Here is a 19,617-nt window from a genome sequence, read left to right as displayed (position 1 = left end):
ACCAGCTGGCCATGTCTTGCCTCCTGCCTCTTAAGAGGGGGAGGGGGGGAGCCATCATTGAAAACCCAAACTCACATTACTCGCCTCTTCTTCCAAAATGCAACAACAAAACAAAAATTTTAAACTCACCAATCTCATTCCTTCCCCCAATGTATCTTGCCAAAGGAAACAAATAAACATTAATTGGCTAGAGAGCCCTCATTCAAACCAAAATTACTGAAAAACACAGTAACAGGGAAAGGTCTGACAAGGGATTATTAATCCTGTTTTACAGCCCGCTCTTATGCACCCCCACCCGCTCCCGTTAACTTTGCACACACACTCACACACTCTCCTCAAACTCCCTGGGCCCCTTTACACTCAGTGGCCAAGATGGGAACATGCCGAACCAGTTACATCATCTCCCCTTCCTCTCCCAAATCGCTTGCACAGGCTGACTCAGGCTACTGGGATTTTTTTTTTTTAAAGCAAACTCATTTCATTGGCTCCCTTCCGGAACATAGTTATCTCCTTTTCAGTTGAGTTAATTAATATACCCTTCCCCTATCCCCATAAAAACACACAGACACATACGATTACTTCTTGTACTCCAAAGCACAGCTGCACACGTGTACAATGTTCTTTCTCTCCCTCGCAGCTTGAATTTCCCAAGAAAAACAGGTTCAAAGCCCACTGGGGCCTCAGTGGCAGATGCAATTTAGTGACTGGTAATCATAGAGGATGCTTTCAAAACGGAGAGCTTTAAGGAACTTCCACTGTGGAATGTTAAAGACAAGGTGGGGGCACTAGGAGGAATGTATGTTCTACTCAGAATGCATAAAATGGCAGCCAAAAACATAATGAAGTCAAGCCCTAAGCTGTTTTTCCTGACATGGATGGTGGTTGTACTTTTACTTGAGATACTTGGACTTGATTTCCCACAATGTTTAAGGTGGCTGTGTGGGTGTGCCAAGTGCTGTTCACCCTAGTTAAAGAAACAGACTGGCCATTCGCACACTGAGAGGCAGAAGAACAGGTGCCCAAGCATTGGCCCTGGAACCAGACTGCCTGGGTCCAGTATCAGGTTACACTACGTACTAGCTCAATCCCCCTGGGAGAAGTTAATTAACCACTCTGTGCCTCAGTTTCCTCACCTGTAAAGTGGGGTAATAGTACCTACAACGCAGGAGCATTGTCGTTCAATCAATTGATATACGCCAAGTACTTGGAAGGGCCTGGCGTGCACACTCTGTATGTTGTAGCTATTCAATAACTAGTGTTATTTTTCATTACACTTCCAAATATATACACTTCCAAAGATATAAAGAAACCTATTGAGGGCATGGAGATGGAAAATAAAAAATACCAAATAAGTATCCAGGTGAAGTAAACCTGTTGGATATAAAAGTTTAAGTAAGCAGGGGACTCTGAGTTGGGAAGATCAACCCTGACTAGCTCGGTGACTTTAACTTCAATGGGCTGTTTTCTCATCTACCAGCTGAACTTCTAGGGGCCCGTTAATCTGGAATTCTATGATGAAGCGAAACAGTAATAGGAGAGTGAAGACTGAACAATGAGAAAGGCTCATCCAGCACAAGTTCAGAGGAACTGATACATAGCTCTGCTGTCACTGGGTGGTTTAAAAAAGAAAAAAAAAGAAAAAAAAGAGTTTGGAGAACCTGGAATAAAGTGAAGAACCTGGAAGAAACCTCCTCTGACAGGGACCTCATGGCCTTTAATAAAAGCCCTAAGACACTCAATAATCCATGTTTACAGGATGCTATGAAGGTTTAATTTCCTGCTTCACCATGGATACAAGCCTCACAGCATCTAAAATGTAAACTTCATGAGAATGTGACTCCTCAAAGATACCAGACCTGTGCCTGACTTGCACCCTGCTTCAAGCATTTGTCAAATGAATGAATGAATGAATGAGTAATTGAATCAACTCTCAAACAAACAATCGAAGTGAAAGTCAACAGTGATCACAATCCTAGGTAGGAAGAGATTCAAGAGTATCACAAAAGCCAGAAATTCTTCCTTCTTCACCAAAGGAACATCAGAAGCAGTGTGTATGAGTTTATTACCAACATTTCTGGTAGAACACGTCAGTATTTTCAGATTTAACTATAGGTGTTATTTACTTGTCTCTAACGTTTTTCATTTGAAAAAAAAATGTAAATGCTTACTGTCTGGGACAGATCTGGATTTCTAAATTGAGAGGCCAATTTAGGTTCACAGGGTAGCCCTGAAAGTATGCACCTGTGTGGGAAGTAAAAGCTGTCTCCTTGCCCTGGAGAATGCCCTCTCCCTCTGCCACTTCCTCTTTTCTCCTCTGGCCTCCAGAAACCACCAGGAAGAGAAGCAATTAAGACGAGTGAACAAAACGCTATTTTCAACTGTCATGTTTTATTGGTGAAAAGAACTCTGGCCTGGGAATCAGGTTCAGTGCCTCCCTTTCGTACACCACCCCTCCCCTTTCCAGCAAACTACTGAATCTGAGTAGAGAATTCACTTCCTTCCCTGAAAAATGGATGAACCACACTCTCAAAGACTCCTTCTGGCTCAAACTTCTTGCTGATAATCCTTCAGTGGCCTACTGTCACTCTCAGTTCCTTACCACGGCAAACCAGATCCTACGTGATGTGACCTTACTCTCCTCTAATCCTCCCCTTCTCCCCTTCAGACATGACACTTCTCGCACAAATGCCCCCAGTTCATCCCTCTCTCAGAGCCCTAGTAACTCCGTCCACATCCGAGAACGCAGACACCTCAGGTCACTGCACACCTGTTTCCTTTTAATCGATTATGTCTTAGCTTCATTGTCACCTACTCAGAGAATTCTTCTTTGACCTGCCTAGAGAAACTAGCCCAAACAGCCCATTCATTCTTCATCACACTACCTCATTTTATTCGCTTTTTAGTACTTACCAAGTCCTGGAAAGGTCTAAATTATTTGCTTGCATGTTTATCATTTATCTTTCCCTACTAGCATGGACGTTTCAGGAGAACAGGGATTTAGTCTACGTACCAGTGAATCCCCAGCACCTAGCACAGGGCCTGGAAAAGACATCCAAAACATACTCGTTGAATCAATCAATGAACCAATGAAGCCACTAATCAATCCTGGAATTCCAGGGAACATGTGAGCTGGTGTCTCCAGCCAGAAAAGCTATCCTAAAATGCTCACCTTATTAGGTCAAAAGGCTCCCTCATCATTTCTCCTCAGTTTGAGTTTTTGCACTAAGAAGGCACTTGCTGATACGAACTCATCAGACAGAAGCCAAACGGAGCCTGTGGAGAGGTCAGTTATGGGTGCTCGTGGCTGCCCATTCCAAATAGACACAAAGAGGGCTTTTCTCCTCAGCAGTCCATATTGCATCATGCATTCACTAACATGAACAAAACCCACCCCTCCCCTCTCCTCACCTGCAAGATGACTCCTTATTAACTGGTATCCTGGGGGAACAGATCAAAGAGAGAGGCTCAACCCACTTTATTCCCATTTCTATCACCTAACAGGATCTCCCTAAGAAAGGCAACTCCAGCCACTGGTCTCCGAAGCACTTGAGGGTCACAGAAATTCGTTCCCTGACATTAGCAGCCCCACTTCTATCAGTCCTTACATGAAAGGCCCTTAAATGAAGAGGTCCATTCAAACCCAGCAGTTGGCAAGGACTTATGTTTTCTGTAAGCCCCACATGCCACTTACATAGGTGAGGTCCTTCAAAATTCCTATGTGGGCCCGTCCTGGTGTCTTTGCCGTAAGTTCCTAAACACAGAAGCTTTTCCTTCCCTTCCACGCCCTTTAAGAATTTTACATGGAAAGGTATCTTTACTGAGAAGTGCTATTTATTTCAGGATCATTATTTCACAGATACAGAACCCTCGAACACTGAACCTGGAAGTGAGCCAAAATCCAATTACGAGGGTATGGAGTTTGAACTAGGCAAGAGTGGAGGATGGAAATACGGCATATAAGCAGTACAGGGTTCCTATGAGTGTGAGTGTATGTGTGCATGCACGTGTGCGCATAGTGTGCCACTGTCAGTGAAGTGTAGATTCTATTTAATGTATTTTGGATGCCTTTCTCTATAAATCTTTCGTTGTCCCCAGAGTCACAAAGCTGTTCTTTCTCTTATATTCATTATGTCAGGCAACAGGAATCCTTCCCATGCTGGCTGGGGAAAGATGAGGGAGAGAAGAAGAGTTGATGTTCTATCATGTAAAGAAAAGTAAAATTGTGCTTAGCCCAATTCTGAACCCCATTACAATGTTGCAGATTTCAAATTAATAATGCAACCCAACATGACAGGGAAAAATCCAGTGCTGAGACCCTGAAGTTTGGATTCCAGTAGCTCTGGCACCTCACTTAACCTTAGGTGGCTTGACTGATACCGAATGACATGCACTTTCAGGCACACCAGACTCTCATTGAAGAAGAGACACTAATTTGAATCATCACTGCCATCCCCTCTCCCTTTTGTTCCTGTCTGAACCAATTTCCATATAGTTTCAAAGAAATCATCAGCCCATGCAAAGGGGAAATCCCAGTGGATCAAGAACTACATTAGCAGCATAAGGGGAAAAATCTAATTTCCAATCCAGTTGCTTTGTTGTTTCAACCTCCAAGGAAGGTTGCTACATATGCACAACACAAATTAAGTTTTAAAACACCATCATGATTTAAAATTAATAAAAACTCTCCTGGGAAAAAGGTGGTCCTTGGTACAAATCTTCTCATACAATGAAGGTCAACTCCACCAGAGCTTGTGGGTGGTCTGGGTCTCTGAGGTCTCAATCATCTCAGCCAAAAAAATATTTAAGAATAGCATATATTCATTGAAACCATTGCATGTGCTACTTACAGTTAATGATGAGTTTATTCTTAGTCTAAGGCAGTATCCACATTAAGAATTCTTAAACTACCTTGTTGACAGATCCCACGAAAGTGTATTTTAATGGTCCAAATTAAGAATTCTTTTTTGGCATGACAAGATATGCCAATACGATTTCCTAGTGCCCTGGTTACTAGAATAAAACTTATGGCAAGACACCAGTATGACTACATCATTAATTAACCTGAACCACATACCGGAACACTGCTGCTAATAAAACTCCTCTATAAAGAAAACATGTTTTCTCTGCTGAGAATCCTGGAATGTAGGCCCCAGCAGAGCTGCTGCCTTAATTAAGGAGATATTTTGATGTCTGTGTCTGTGTCTGTGATTGCCATGAAATTTGGTCATTTATTTGGCTTGATCTTCAATAACTTGAGTTCTTCCTTGTGTGTGCTTTTTTGGAAAATGAAAATGGCATCTACACTATCAGGATTTGCTAACAACTATGTGAATGAAAGGATCATTTTTGCTAAGGTAGGGGATGCTTTATCCTCACTGTTTTAAAAGCACACCCTGAGCTTTCAGCCCACAATGTACTGAATCAGAGACCTGTAGAAATCTTCCATTTTCTCTAGAAAACAGGCTGACAGAAACAGACACAAAGTTATAACAACTCTAACACCCAGGTGAAACTGGGATTCTTCCAATCCATTCCATGTGAAATGACATACATTTCTTTTTTCTTTTACAGAGAATTCTTTTGTGAAAAGCATCTCAAAATGCTTGTCAATACTTACCTTGTAATCTTGTAACCTTGGAGTCCCCTCTGTGAGACTATAATAGGCAGCAAAGATTAAAATCCCCATCCTATTTATAGGGAACCTAACTTAGTAAAGAAAACTGAGTTTTTCACTGTTCTGTAACCATACTACCAAAAAGACCAGAAACAGAACTTAGTAAAGAAAACTGAGTTTTTCACTGTTCTGTAACCATACTACCAAAAAGACCAGAAACAGAATGAAGAGTTTCTTGGCCACTAACAATTAGGGTTTTTTTTCTGGTCCAACCCTGAACTTTCCACCAAAGATCTCAAAACATTTTAAAAATCCAACAAACCATTATCTCTTAGTACCTTGGAAAAATAAGGATTCCTGATGAATATTTTGGATCTTCTCAAGTTGGAAACCACCAGATCCCAAACTTCATTCCATAAGCTTTTCAACTACATTTCTCTACATAATCTCTCCTAGTGGTCTCGGTTTTGACAACACCCTTAATTATGCAACTTCCAAGTTTTCTCTGCTCATTGCATGTCTTGGTTGAATTGTTAAAAGCAAATGGGATTTCAGACATTTCAACCTGTCAACATCAAGTGTAGTCATTGAGAGGAAAAGAGATAGAATTAAAATCATTTTTTTAAGATTTTTTTTTTTCTTTTTTTGAGACAGAGTCTCGCTCTGTGGCCAGGCTGGAGTGTAGTGGAGCGATCTCGGCTCACTGCAACCTTCGCCTCCCAGGTTCAAGCTATTCTTCTGCCTCAGCCTTCCGAATGGCTGGGACTACAGGTGCATGCCACCACACCCAGCTAATTTTTGTATTTTTAGTAGATGTGGGGTTTCACCTTGTTGGTCAGGATGGTCTTGATCTCTTCACCTCGTGATCTGCCCACCTCGGCCTCCCAAACTGCTGGAATTACAAGTGTAAGCCACCGCATCCGGCCCATTTTTTTAAGATTTGAATTGAGAAAACTTATAAACACAATTTACTGAAGACCTTATTTTGGTTATTTGATTAATACCAAATACACAGAAACTCAAATGTATATAATTTTTAAAGGGGGGATTTGAAACTGCTATCCAACATTTTAAAAAGCATTTTCTAATTTTAATAAATATGAAAATACAAATTGGACTAAGTAAGTCAACATTTTTCTCCCAGTCCTTAGAGACTAATGCATTTTCCAACACCAGTATTATCAATCACCCATCCCTTTTGTTCAAAACAGAAAATGCAGTGAGGAAAAAAAAAGCATGTAAGAAATAGAAGCAACAAGAGGAGGAAAAATAGGAGCAATGGAAAACAGATGAACAGTAAGCATCTCATTCTTGTATTAAAATCTTGGATGCCAGTAGCTGCTCCCATCAGTAACACACCTCTAACCAAGAGGATCATCAAACTCTGGGAAGCAGATCACCTCAAGGGCACAATTTACACTTGGTCCTGCTCCCTACATGGAGTCTAAACATTAAAGTGGTTGTGTCTATCATCAACTGTTAGTAACAGACTAAAAAGAACGGTGGGTCAATGGGTGAGGAAGACAACTGTGATTCAGAAATGTATGGTGGTAGAAGACCATCTTTGTTAAAAGCAGGCAATTAAGTATCTCATTGTAAGGGGTACCTGATTAGTCTTGGACACCAAATCCTTCAACATTGAGACTTTTTATAAGTATGTAAAATCAAAGACAATGTGGAGTCATGAAGAGAACACAGACAAAAGTCAGGATGACTTCTACCAGCGCCTTCTACATAATTAGCTCTATGCATTTCCTCGAGTCATCTCATCTTCAGTCTCCAGTTGCTTTATCAAGAAACCAAAAGTATTAGTAAAATGAATCAGATATATAGATATATAAAATGGATTCTCTCTCTCTCTCTCTATATATATATATATGTATATATCCTTCCAAATGGTATGAAAATCCTCTGTGAATATAATAAACTTCTCATGACCAAATCTTGTTTGTTGACGGAACCAGGGTATGACGAAAATGGAATTCCCTACTCTGATTCCTCCGCTTATAGCATTGCCATCCTCCAGGTATCTCAATTTCAGACTCTGGACTGCAGTTTCTGATCAGTCTCCTAGACAAGGTCCCATGATACAAGACCACATACTCGTCCTTAGGGTGCTGCAGTAGACAGATGCTATTTCTGAGGATGCTTTCCTCTAAAAGGTAACACATCTTCCGATAAATTTAGGTTAGGAATCAAATTCAAACACATTCAGGGGCCATACATTAGTGAAACAGTCAAAGAATATGACAATAGGGAGGGGCGGGGACTGTGGTCAACTGGATGGCACATGCCATCTAAAAGGGGAAGCTGCTACATAGCACCAGCTCATCGGTATCATGTGGAAAACAGCCAGAGTTGGCAAGTGTTTTTAAAGGAAGCCCAAATCTTTAGGGGTTTATGTGAAATCTCCCCAATTGCTTAAATGTTGGCAACTAATATTAAAAAGTCAGAGTGTGTAAGACAAGCAAAGGGCCCACAGCTGCCAGTTTGAGCCTTCTATTCCAAATGAAAGAAGAGGTAAAAGAAAAAAAACCAGAGGCATATTTGGGCAGTTCTTTCTTACCTGTGGATCCAAATTATGGTATAACTGTCTCTTAGGGTAGTTACCAGCTGGAGAACCTTAAGCCTCACGTCCCACAGAGTTTCCCTAAGAAATCCCTTATTTGAGGACAGACCCAGCTGAAGGAAATAATGATGAACTGCACTTTCATTCGGCCCCGCTCAGCTCCTCCTGCCCTGCAGTACTCGGCTGGAATTCCTGCTCTCAATAAGAATCTTGCCACAAGAATGAGAGATCTGTAGAGAAGGCACCAAGAAATGTCAAGCAGGAAGAGGCAAGAGCTCTGACAAATCCAATGAGCCTTGAGGTCTGGCACCAAGCTTTAAACTTCTTTTGAGCGTAATCAATAGCTGCTCAATAAATACTTCTTCAATTAATTCTTTAAAAATCTTGATTAGGAGCTACTATTATTTTTCATTGCATGCTATTCTCTGAGGTGACTGGGAGATTGGTAGATTTTGCCCAGTAAGATAATGCCTAGGGAGAAAAAGCTCTGCTAAGATAAACAGGTGACACCTGTTTGAACTCTGATGGCCTTTCAGGGGCAGGGTCTGTTACCTTGTACTTCTTTCAAATTAATTCAACAATTATTTACTGAGCTTCCACTTTATATAGGACACTGTGCTGGAGACTTCAAGGGATTCCAGAGCTCAATACCTGCCTACAAGGTGCTCATGGTATCATAGGAAGAGAGGGATAGAAATACATGCAATTCAAGATAACACAGCACATGCGACTAAGAACTAGGCTGAATAAAATGGTATGGCAACACAAAGAAGGAACCCAGTCACTCTCCCTGCAGAGGTCAGTGAAGGCCTTGCAAAGAAGTCACATTTGGAACAGACCTTGGCAAATGAGTGAACTTTTGCCAAGCAGAGAAAGGCAGCAATGACATTCTAAAAAGTGCACACAGTGTGAGCAAAGGTGTAGAGAGGTGAAAGCCCCACTGTGTGTCTGGAAAAGGATGAGCAGTCTAGGGTTCTGATGCATGGGGTACGCATTACTGAGCAGCAAGAAACGCACCCCCTCGGGCCTAAAAAATGTCTTCTATTTTTGGCTGACAATTACATTGGTGGTTTGCTCTGGGTTAAGCTTTGCCAATGCACTTCTAAAAGGCAGTAGCTGTTTCTCTAGATCTTCTGTGATAACTCAGGGAAAGATTAAAGAGCTCAAAAGATACTAGTGAAACCCAGTAGCTGTATTTATGTTGCCCAGTGATATTCCTGTACCTAAATGTCAAAGAAATCATTCAAGGCATTTTCTTTTTCAGATTGATACTCCCAATTTAAAGAACAACACAACAAGAAAAACATAAATCAAAATGAGGACAAAACCCAAAAAGATGGGAATAAATACTACCAAAAAAATTGTTAGCTAAAAGACAATGCCACTGGATCAAGCACAGAATTCAACTCATCTCTGAGTTGCCTGGTAGCTGAAGCAAGATCAACAATGAGTTAAGAAAGTCTCATCATCAAATACAAGACACGTCAGTTCCTCAGAGATCAGTTGATCTTCACACGTAAGGTTTAAAGTAAAAGGAGAAGGAGGAGGACCAGAAAACAAGGAAGAGGAACAAAAGGAAGAAATGACATGAAAAAAAAATCCCTCCACTTACAAAAAAAAAAAAAAAGTTAAAATGTTTTTATGTAAAACCCTCAAATATTTTGTCAGTTGAGGGAACTGAAGGTTCAGGGCCTGGGTATGTTTTTCTGCTTTGTAGCCTCTCTCTGTTGATGTTTTTCTGGCTTTCTAAGCAAAGAGGAAACCTCACCCATTCCTGTAGACATGCATTTATGGCCACATTCTCCTGGCCAGTAACCCTCAGTGGCTCGTGGAGGCTCTCTCAAGGGTGGCATATCAGGCAAATGGATTTGGCTGTGGAGTTACTGCTTCTGTGGCTACTACTCAGATTCAACGCAGGCGCCTTCAGCGAGGGCTCCAGGTCAAGGCTCACTCATTAAGGACAAAATGTGCAGGCACGTTTGACCTTTGGAAATCCAGCCCTGGTCTGAAGCTTCCAGATTCAAAACAAAAGCTTTGGAGCCGGAAAGAGAGTTAGAGGAGGCACACTTCCAGCTTGGGGCCCATCCCCCACACATTCCCCCTGTGACTGCGAGGCTCACAAAACCAATAGAGCAGCATTATTAACTCTGCGGTATCATAAGAGAGGGCTTTGCTCTCTGCCTTGGTGGAGAGAGAGAGGACGGGGGAGGGGCAGGGTGGCTCCAGGGGAAAGGATGCTTCATTAGAGTCTTAACTCAAGGGAGGCAACTGCTGTGTAAGCGCAACAGATGAACACAATGTAGACAGGCTCCCATAAAATCCCTGGCCCTGCTCTAGGCGTTGTCACAGTCGGGGGGGAGGGGGGGCGCGGGGCAGAGCATAGCTAGACTGAGCAAAGGCTGGATGGCAGAAAGCTGTCGTTTGGTATAGACTTCCAAAATGCCAGCAAGTGAAAAGTCATGTCAAGGGCCTAACCTAAGGCAGAAGTTTCAAATGTGTCATGCAAATGGTGTGCTCCTTCATCTGCAGTCACAAATTTTAAAGCATTCACTGTCAATCATTTTTCACTCTGTTTTCTTGGGTTACTGACAAGTACCCAAATGAACACTTACAAGTTTTTTCACCAGAACGAAATAATAGCTCTACTTCATGGGAATGACACCACCAACCCTATCCTTGTGTTCCTTCTGATTTGCCTAGGACTCCCACCCAGCTGGGTCACTGTTTCCCTCTCATACATCCTATGACCCAAGCCAGCTGCCTCTATCACCAAGTCAGTATCACCAACTCCAATGACATCCAATGAACACAGATCGGCTCAGTCTTCCCCTTTCTTTGAAGATTTGCGCTGGTCTTTCGGTCATCCTGCCACCATCCCCAAGCAGCTTCCGTATCTGTCATTGCAGGGCAGCAAATCTGCTGACATTAAAGGTAAATCAACTAAGTTTTCAAACACATCTTAATCCCCAAATCCTTCCCCCAGTCATGCAGATCAAGTAAATGTCTTATCTTTATGAAGTCGTGGTTGGCTTCAGCTTCTCCAATTCTGGCGTTTGAGTCTAGATAGAAGGTTAAGTACCCTCTGCTGCACATCAGACTTGCATCAGTTCAATCCATTTGCTGTTAAAGAAGCACCACGCTTCCCAGAAAGGTTTTTTCCCCTTTAGCCACATACCAAGCCAGAATCAGACAAATGCAGCCTAAAGTATTTATTGATATTATTTACATCTCTCAACAGGTACAATGACAACTCACCAGTCAGTTCTGGGGCAGAACTTAAGAAATGGAACTCTCATCATATCTATATTGTAAAAACAAATTGCCACCACTGATGATCATAACTACCTGCTGCTTACACGTATACAGACTTTGTTATGAAGTACTGTGCAGTAACATATCATTAAGGCCTTACTGGCAGGCTCAGTCAAAATCTCTTATTTGACATGATCTAATATGTAACATGGAAAGACCCAATAACTTCTCTTATTCTTTACTTCACTCATTTTTTTCCAATGGAAGAAATACTACAAATATACTAAGAAAGAAGTTGAGGGTTTCTTGTAATGAACCTTTAAACAATAATACATCTGTTCAACACTAGCAATATACCTACTATATAAAGTATGACAACATTTTTGCTTAGCAAGATGAAAATTACAGGTAGACACACAGATGGGAAGTTGTAAAATCCAAAAAGAGACTAATCATAAATGAAATACAGGTGTCTGAAAGTTGTCAGTGTTCTCAAATGTCTGCTCCATTTTAGATTCCTTTTGAGTGGTAACTGCAGACTTCCAGGAAAAAGTTTAAGAAGAACATTTTTGGGAAGATGAGTAAAAATATTCCTTGATTATGTCAGATGTAACCGTGAATGTCACTAAGGAATATTCTTTCCTGGCACCCCAATCTTCCCCCTTATTTCCCAATCACAATTTAAACTTCTGTGCCTATTTATCTTCCAGGTCCACCTCTAGACTTTAAGCTCCACAAGAGCAGGGGCAATGTCAAGTTCACCACTGCATCCTCAGCACCTAGCACAGTGCATGGCACATGGAAGGACCCCAAGAAAGGAAGAAAGAGATAAGGAATGAGGAAAGGAAAGAGAAGGGCAGAGAAATTAAGTGAATGAATTAAAGAAACAGAACCAAAAAAATCACCAAAGAGAAATAAATTACAGTGATGATATTAAGTATTCTCGACTTATTTCTCAAGAGTTGCAATGGTTTATTATGAATGAGTGTGACCATTCTAATGTCTTCATTCCTTGCTGATGGGTGATGGACCCTGCTCCAGCAAGGGCCAGTCAACTGCAGGACTACAAGTAAATAACATTCTGATATAAAGTGATCAACAGGCAAGTGGACAGGCGAATACATAAAGGACAAAGTCCTCTATGTAGCCAGGGTGTCTTTGAGATTCTCCTGTTCTCATCTCTTTATATATATCACCCTTCCTTCCATTGAGGTTACCATCTATATTCCTCACATTCTCTCCATTTTCTCTTGCAGGTGACTTTGGGGAAATTCAAGACACACTAGAATTAAGCATATCTTGGATCACTCCCCTCCCCTGACCACTCCCAGTCACTTTCTGGCCTGTGCTCTTCAAGTACCAAGGCCTGGAGCAACATGGCCTTGCCCCCTTCCCCTGAGTCAGACCAATGTAAAGTTGTCACTGCTGCTTCCTGTCTTGCTTTCTGCACCCGACCAATTTCCCTTGCTTTACTGGACCCTCCTCTTTACCTCCTCTGGAAAATTCCCTCTTCTCTCAGTCTCCATTCTCCTTAGGGGACCCTTTCTGTTGTCCTGTGTTTCCCTTGGGGGTCTCTACTCCCACAAGTAAATATTTTCTAGGATATCCTGGAAGTAAGGCTTCTGGACTTCCTTTCTTCCTTTTACTTATTCCTGCTCAAGAGAGAAAGTGGTAACATTGGAAGAAAAAACAAAAAGAAGAAAAAAACCCAGAAAAACAGAAGAGAAAACAGTGCATGGCTCATTCATCTCTCATCTGGCCTCTTTCCTGGAGGGCTTTACTCTGCCCTCTTCCCTGGGGGAAGCAGCTTGGGGCCAGAACATGAATGCCCCACTGATGCCCAGATAGGACAGGTAGGGCATGGAGATTCCTGGCAACCTGCTATTCTGTGCAACATATACTTTCCTGTGGTATGAGTCAGCCCATGGGCTAGAAGGGGTTGAGCACAGGGTAAGTATGGGGAAGCTAGATTGAGACCGTACTTGCCAATTGGGTATAAATACAGTTTCATTAATAATAAAGCTGATATTTGACCTCTGTCTGGTTCCTATACCTATCTTCTCAAATAGGTTAAGAGAGTGGTGAAGTGTGGCAAATTTGTTGCTCCCATTAAAAGAACAGCAATTGTACTGTAATTACAGACAGTGGTTAGTGGTCCAAATTATTGGTCCTCTTAAGATGCCTGCTATTTTTTCAGTTAACAAATAAAATTTCAAAAAAACAGAAACACAGGATAACATAAGTGGTCCACCATTCCATCACCCAAATTGCTCTTAAAAAAATTAAAAGCAATGATCATTTATGAAGGTCAAAAACATTGAAACAGAACAGAAAAGGTATAAAAAGTAAAAAAATCTGCCTTTCTTTGCCCCCAGCACTCTCCCCTCCTTCTCCCTCAACTTGTCAAGTGCTTATATATCCTTTTATTTGAAGTGTTATGCATATCAGCATACATAATAGACACTTTTATTCCTTCTTTTTTCCCTCATTTACAGAAGATAATTGGCTTTTCACTTTAACAGCTGAAAGGCCCCAGGTGCAGAGTGGCTGGGGCGGAGGAGTCTGGAGGCTTCTATCCCCCACTCCACCCTCTGCCATGGCTCCCCTGGCCCCATAAAGGTTTCACCCCTCTTTTCTAGGTGTTCTTACTACCACACCCACCCAATTCCCACTGAGAAAGTGCCTCAAAATAAAATATGTCTTAGTATAGCTACATGAGATGGCGCCATTGGGAGAAGGTGGCGAAGCTCCTGTATAACATGATATGCTGGATACCAACGCCAGCCCCTGGCCTTGGTGGCTTCGATGGGTTCTGCTGACCAAAGTCGTAACATCAGCCAGTTCTTGAAATATTTTAGGATGTGGTTGATTTTCTTTAAAAGATAAAACCATGTTTTCCAATAAAGCTAACTGTAGTGAACTTGGAATGTTACCACTTGATCTGAAGCATTTTTTTTAATAGTTGAGTAAACTTCTATCCGCTTTTTAAAAATCAAAACTAAACCTTAAAAGTATATAAATATTTAATTTCACAGAGAAAGGTATGGCTCTCCAGATGGGGAGTCTGCCCAATTCATGATCTCAAGCATTTTATGGCAACACTTCCCTGCAAATCATCTTGGTGGCAAAAATCCAGCTGCATACTCAAGTGTTTTGTCACATTCCTGACCCCAGAATTTAATTTCTCATGTGAAAGTTGGAGCCAAAGGTATGTCCCAACAAATCCCTACAAAGGTTGGTCGAGAGCCTGACATTCCTGTCCCTCTTCACCTTCACTTACTCATGGAAGTCTGGGGCCAGGGAAATGGAAGCTGTGAGCTTCAGGGACCCACTCGACTTGGCCTAGGGTCTACCTAGTCAGGCACAGCAAGAGAGACTCCTCCCAAGCCACCATGCAGTTCTGCTTCCCATGGTCATTCTACAAGCAAGGTTTTGCTTTGAATGGATGTATAAAGACAAAGCTACTCAACCCAAAAAGATAGTAATGAGCTAAAATCCTGGTAGCCTAGTGATCAGATCCAGCCCACAATGGTTTTTTGACATATAAAAATTCAGATTTCTAGCTTCTCTTGAAAAAAACAAAAGATCTGGCAACAAGTTCTGCAACTCTTTCGAGCAGTATTTGGCTGGAGCTGAATGGCAGCTGCCCCTTCAGATAGGGTCTATACTTTCTATGTCACCATAGTTCCCACCACTCTCTAGTGCCTTATACTGTGCCTGCCTCACTCACTGATATTACCAGCCTGACTCCCAGGGGCCATCTTTATGACTCCTGCTCTCTGAGTTTTCCTTTGCCAATGTCTGCTTTGGGGGCAGTGATCTCCTATCACCCCTCCACCCTCACTTGATTCCCCATTCTCTAAATTCTTGGTGCCCTTAATATATGATATACCCATCTTGTGTCCTCTATTGTCCTTCCTTTTGTTCAAGACAACAAAAACAAAGGAATGTCTCCTTACACCCAATTCTGTGTTCTACCTAAAGGATGCAGTTTCCATCAGCTATTAGGGACTGATAAATCTGTCTTTTCCCCAGTCCCACCCAGTCATGTTGATTTCATAGTCAATAATAAGAAACTGGTGTGTGTTCTTTTTGGAGAAGAGTCTTCAATAATTTTCTGAGGAGAAAAAATTAAAAATCTGTTAAAAGCAACACCCCCACTCAGAGCTGTCACTCTCTCTCCAGGAGGCTCTGATTTTGTCTTCTAGACTAGCCATACATTTTTCTAGCACTTATCACTGCTGAGGTTCAGCAGGGGTGCCAGACTAACAAAGAGAAAGGGGCCTCCTGGGCCCATACCCCAGGCTTGCCCATATCTGCTCTACCGGCAGCACTGTTAGTAGTCCAAGAAATCTCTGATGATCCATCCTGGCTGACTCCTGTGCTCAGACTCTGCTCAGCGGTGGCGCTGTCCACTGTTGACAAGGCACTCCTGTCACAGTTACTAGCAACAGGAAGACATCCGGAGAGGCTCTCACAGACAGAGCTGCAGATATGGTTTCATTTCAACCAGTACTCTAGGTAATGCAGTATGATAGTGCAGCTTTCTACCTGACACCTGGGATCCCCAATCCTTGTCAGTACAGCACCTGTCGTAAGCAGGATGAAAATCTCAACACACTCATTTGAGGAGTTCACAGGGGCTTGGCCAACACAGTCAATGTGGTCCTTCGGTCTGAGTTCAACCTTCCTTCTGAGCTGCAGTTACCTTCTACCAACTTTATCCTGGGCTGGGACAAGACTCTGCATCTCTGAGAGCAACATACTGCTCTGTCATTCTGACCCCAGTGTGCCATAAACTAGCAGGTTTCCATGGAAGTAGACACATAGGTAAGTCCAGGACTTCCTATCCAGGTAAGTCCCCATCTTCTTATTATCTAACAACATGTGACAATGTAATGTTAATGAGTCACTGTGGCCACACAGACGTCTACTTTCAGAAGCAAAGAGTCCCCAGAATTTTCAGTTTTACCCAAAACCCAGACTTCCTTCATCCCTGAATACCACCGCCACCCTCTCCCCAAACCACACACACATACACATACATACAAATAAATGCACATGATTGTTTCATGAGTGTGGTAAAACATAATTGTTAAGAATGTATTTTAAAAAATAAAGAGAAGCATATTATATCTATCCAATAGTTACACAATACTGTATTCCACAGACTAAGTTTACTTTGCAAAATTTAGTTTAAAGCAAACACACATGAATACACACGAAATAAATTACAAAGTTTTACGTCCCCATTTAGACAACCAGTAGGAAATTTTTCAAAGTACCACAATTAAGGCACAAGTAACAGCCCCATTGGAACAAATAAAAAGTTACTAACTTCCTGCTCGGAAAACTGAATAGAAATCATAAAGAGGAAGAAAGCCAACAAGAAGTAATGGTTTAAGGCATGAAACAAAAGCCTCCCCTACTGCAGAATAGAAAACAATTACACCATACAGCATGTAATAGTTTACAAAGCACTTTCACATCCATATAGCATTTGATTAGAGTAATCCTACTATTATAAGCCCTGCATTTCATATGGGAAACATAATTTAAAAATTTGCTTTGTTTTATACTGATAAAGTCAGGACTAAATTCCAGGCTTTCTGATGGCAAATCCCTTGAATTTTCCACGATACTAGTATTTTTCAAACTTCAATTTCATTTCACCTTCACGGATTTTTACCAAACCAGCGTTCCATCTGTACAATCATTCCCCTATTATTTTCAGTTTTAATTGCCTCACTAAGGCATTATATATTAAGGCTGCATGTGTTTTAAATTCTTTTCCTGCAAATGTTCATTAATAGAAGATAATCATAAAATTAAAAACAACAAAATCAAAACAATATTACAAACTTTCAACTGGATGTTTGCCTGTCAAAAGCTCTGAGTGCAAGACCTGTTCTCTTTATTAAAAAAAAAAAAAAAATGGAAGAAAGGGAGGGAGGGGGTGAGGAGAGTTTACTAAGCCTTAGAGAGGTGTTAAAGACATGGTACCTCAAAACTGACGGTCTCCTTGAGTTAGAAGGACTGAAAGAAAATAGCAATGGGAATAAAACTGCCTCTCAAGGTAATTCTGTGTTACCAACTCTGTGCTCATGAAGCACTGTGTAGCTCAGCCCACCCTTCGAGAAGCAGTTCCCTCCGCCATGCTGCACCATGCATTGTGTTAACAAGCGAATTTTTTTTTGAGACAAAGTCTTGCTCTGTCACCCAGGCTGGAGTGCAGTGCTTGATCTTGGCTCACTGCAACCTCTGGCACCCGGGTTTAAGCGATTCTCCTGCCTTAGCCTCTGAAGTAGCTGGGATTACAGGCACGTGCCACCACGCCCAGCTAATTTTTGTATATTTAGTGCAGAGAGGGTTTCGGCATCTTGGCCAGGCTGGTCTTGAATTCCTGACCTCGTGATCCACCCGCCTCGGCCTACCAAAGTGCTGGGATTATAGGCGTGAGCCACCACACCTGGACTGTGAATATGTTTAAAATATTGAAAGGAGGCTCACAGTTCTTAAGGGCCCAATACTGGCTTGGATTTAAATAATGATCTCTGAAGCTCAGGCCAGTAATGTGCAAATTGAGGAGGGCGGCAGGGAGGGATTGGAAAGAGATGTCTAATGCGCCTCAAGTTCTGCTATTTGTGAAGTCCTGATCTCTATAAATATGGGACATAAAAAAGACCTCCTGGATGCAAAAGCTGGAGGAAAAAGGCAGGCGCGTTTTGGGTAGGAGGACAACTGGTTTGCATTCTGGTTCTCTTTTGCAGGGAAAACTGTGCAAGGACATTCTATGACCACACAATGTCTGCCTTTCCCTTTCTTTTTCTCTCTCTTCCTTTTTAGAAATTTTTTTTTCGGAAATATCTTAATAGTAGCTAATTCACACAGTTAAATAGTCATTGGTTTTGAAAAATTTTACACACACACACACAAAATAATAATAATCTTGGGCCTTTATTTGGCACTCAAAATTTTTTGAAAAGAAAAAAAAAAAGGCAATCAGAGATTGGAAAAAAGGAGGAACACCCAGTAGCAAGTAATTTTTTTAAATGGCTTTTTTTAATCAGGAAAAGAATAACCCTAAAAATCACCATCTGGTCAACCTAAATGATATCCTTAGTAATATAAGGAAGTCAATATAAAAGAATACATTTTTTTTTTTTAAACACTCCTAATGTAGAATAGCATCCTAAAAGCATTAGAAAAGGAAGGCCAAGTGCCTTGCTGGCAGTATTTGAGTGCCAAGGGGAGGAAGCAAACACATTACTTGATTCTCAGGAAAGTACTTTATTATAATACCCTGGACTTTTTCACACAAAATGCATCACTTCCTCAGTGAAACAAGTCATATAAAATCCACTTCCACAACAAAATAAGCAGTTACAGTGGTTAATGGAATTCTCTACAACATGCTTCTATGTCAGACTAAGAAAACTAAGAACTGGTTACATGTTTTTCTTACACACACACACATACACACACATGGAGTTTTTACAACAACTGACCAGCTGGGTCTCTGGGAGTGGCAAAAGAAACTGTGACAATAACAGGCTTTTTTGTTAATGAGGGATGTCTGATGGGAAAAAAAAAAATTGTTTGGTATTGTCTCATTTTACTCCCACTTAGACCAAGAGGCTGCGTGCTCAGGAAAATCAGAGTCAGTTTCCAAATTGGAAAATGTTACAAACACCAATAAGGAATGAACATGCTCTAGAGCAACTGCTAAGCCCAGGCAGGGGGAGGGGTGAACCAGATGGTCTTTTCCATCCCAGATTTCGATGATCTACAACAGAACCTGAATGACTAGGAAAAAGTGAGATGCGATTTGGAAATTGCTTTATAAAATAGAATCCCAAACAAAGACACTCAACAAGGCAGAGAAATCTAAAAGGAAATGAAAATGGTTCTGGGTGAGAGTAGAAAGCAAGCCAGTTTGAGACTATGACTGAAAAATAAAGCTTGTCCCCAAATCAGAACATTTTGGAGGGGAAGGTGCCTTAGAGAGACGCTAGTCACAAGCCCAAATGCATGCTCACTGGGCCAAACATCAGAAATTAAGCCAGGTGAAAATAGTGGAGACAGGGTTAATTGAAGAGTGCACGATCTGTCTAAAAGCATTCAAATTAAAAGGAATTTAAACATGCATGCTGGCCAAATAAAACACATCTTCAAGCCAGTT

The 19,617-nt window shown here is 41.5% G+C and overlaps 1 protein-coding gene across 5 annotated transcripts in view; it reads right to left on the bottom strand.

The window, feature by feature from the left end:
- The window catches only part of KLF7 (Kruppel-like factor 7 (ubiquitous)), a 93,793-nt gene that overhangs the window by 59,885 nt on the left and 14,291 nt on the right, over nucleotides 1-19,617 (bottom strand). The window contains exon 1 of one of the 5 annotated variants that reach the window (XM_011949853.1): nucleotides 359-382. The exons of the other annotated variants lie outside the window; for them this stretch is intronic. Coding sequence (XP_011805243.1) covers nucleotides 359-382 — 24 coding nt within the window. Of the gene's footprint in view, nucleotides 1-358; nucleotides 383-19,617 lie in introns of those variants that run through there. 5 annotated transcript variants of the gene reach the window in all.

The sequence above is a fragment of the Colobus angolensis genome, unplaced genomic scaffold, assembly GCF_000951035.1.
Source record: "Colobus angolensis palliatus isolate OR3802 unplaced genomic scaffold, Cang.pa_1.0 Scaffold30, whole genome shotgun sequence".
NCBI classification, from domain to species: domain Eukaryota; kingdom Metazoa; phylum Chordata; class Mammalia; order Primates; family Cercopithecidae; genus Colobus; species Colobus angolensis.
This window is presented reverse-complemented; position numbering and strand designations above follow the sequence as displayed.